Source organism: Formica exsecta, unplaced genomic scaffold (genome assembly GCF_003651465.1).
Source record: "Formica exsecta isolate Colony F162 unplaced genomic scaffold, ASM365146v1 scaffold129, whole genome shotgun sequence".
In the NCBI taxonomy this organism is placed as follows: domain Eukaryota; kingdom Metazoa; phylum Arthropoda; class Insecta; order Hymenoptera; family Formicidae; genus Formica; species Formica exsecta.
In genome coordinates this window covers 1-487 of record NW_021848622.1, presented here as the reverse complement: position 1 = coordinate 487, position 487 = coordinate 1, and the positions used below count along the sequence as shown (strand labels likewise).

Below are 487 nucleotides of genomic sequence, written 5' to 3'. Positions count from 1 at the left end.
ATAAAATGATGAGGAAGCAATGTGCAAGTTTGAAAATTTTGTTATATCTAATTTTTTTCATTTATTCACAATTTATTTATTTTTTAGAAAGAAAAATAAAAGAAAAATTGATTACAGAATAGAACTCTATGTTTAAATAAAATACAGATTGATGTGTTTGCAATTGCAGTTGTACATTTATATAAAAACTTTGTAACAATAATGTAAATGTATTATCTATTTTTTATATTAAAGCGATATTATATTGTTATCTATAAATATATTCTCTTTCTGAAAAGGTGCAATTGCTCTCGGCAGCTGATGGAAAATGCAAAGCACAATTTACTGTGGCCGAAGAACATTTAAATTCTATTGGCTCTATGCATGGTGGTTTTACTAGTAGCATCATAGATATTGTATCATCGTATGCTCTTACGACTTATAATAATAAACCTCTTGCAGTTTCCGTAGATCTGCACGTGACGTAAGAACCTAAATCTAAAAATTT

General features: G+C 27.1%; 1 protein-coding gene across 1 annotated transcript in view; it reads left to right on the top strand.

Moving 5' to 3' along the window:
• Nucleotides 1-463, top strand: part of LOC115245731 — a gene marked incomplete at its 3' end in the record, with an annotated part of 6,044 nt that extends 5,581 nt beyond the window's left edge. The window contains exon 4 of the mRNA XM_029824180.1: nucleotides 279-463. Coding sequence (XP_029680040.1) covers nucleotides 279-463 — 185 coding nt within the window. The remainder of the gene's footprint in view (nucleotides 1-278) is intronic.
• Between the last annotated feature and the right edge of the window lie 24 nt (nucleotides 464-487).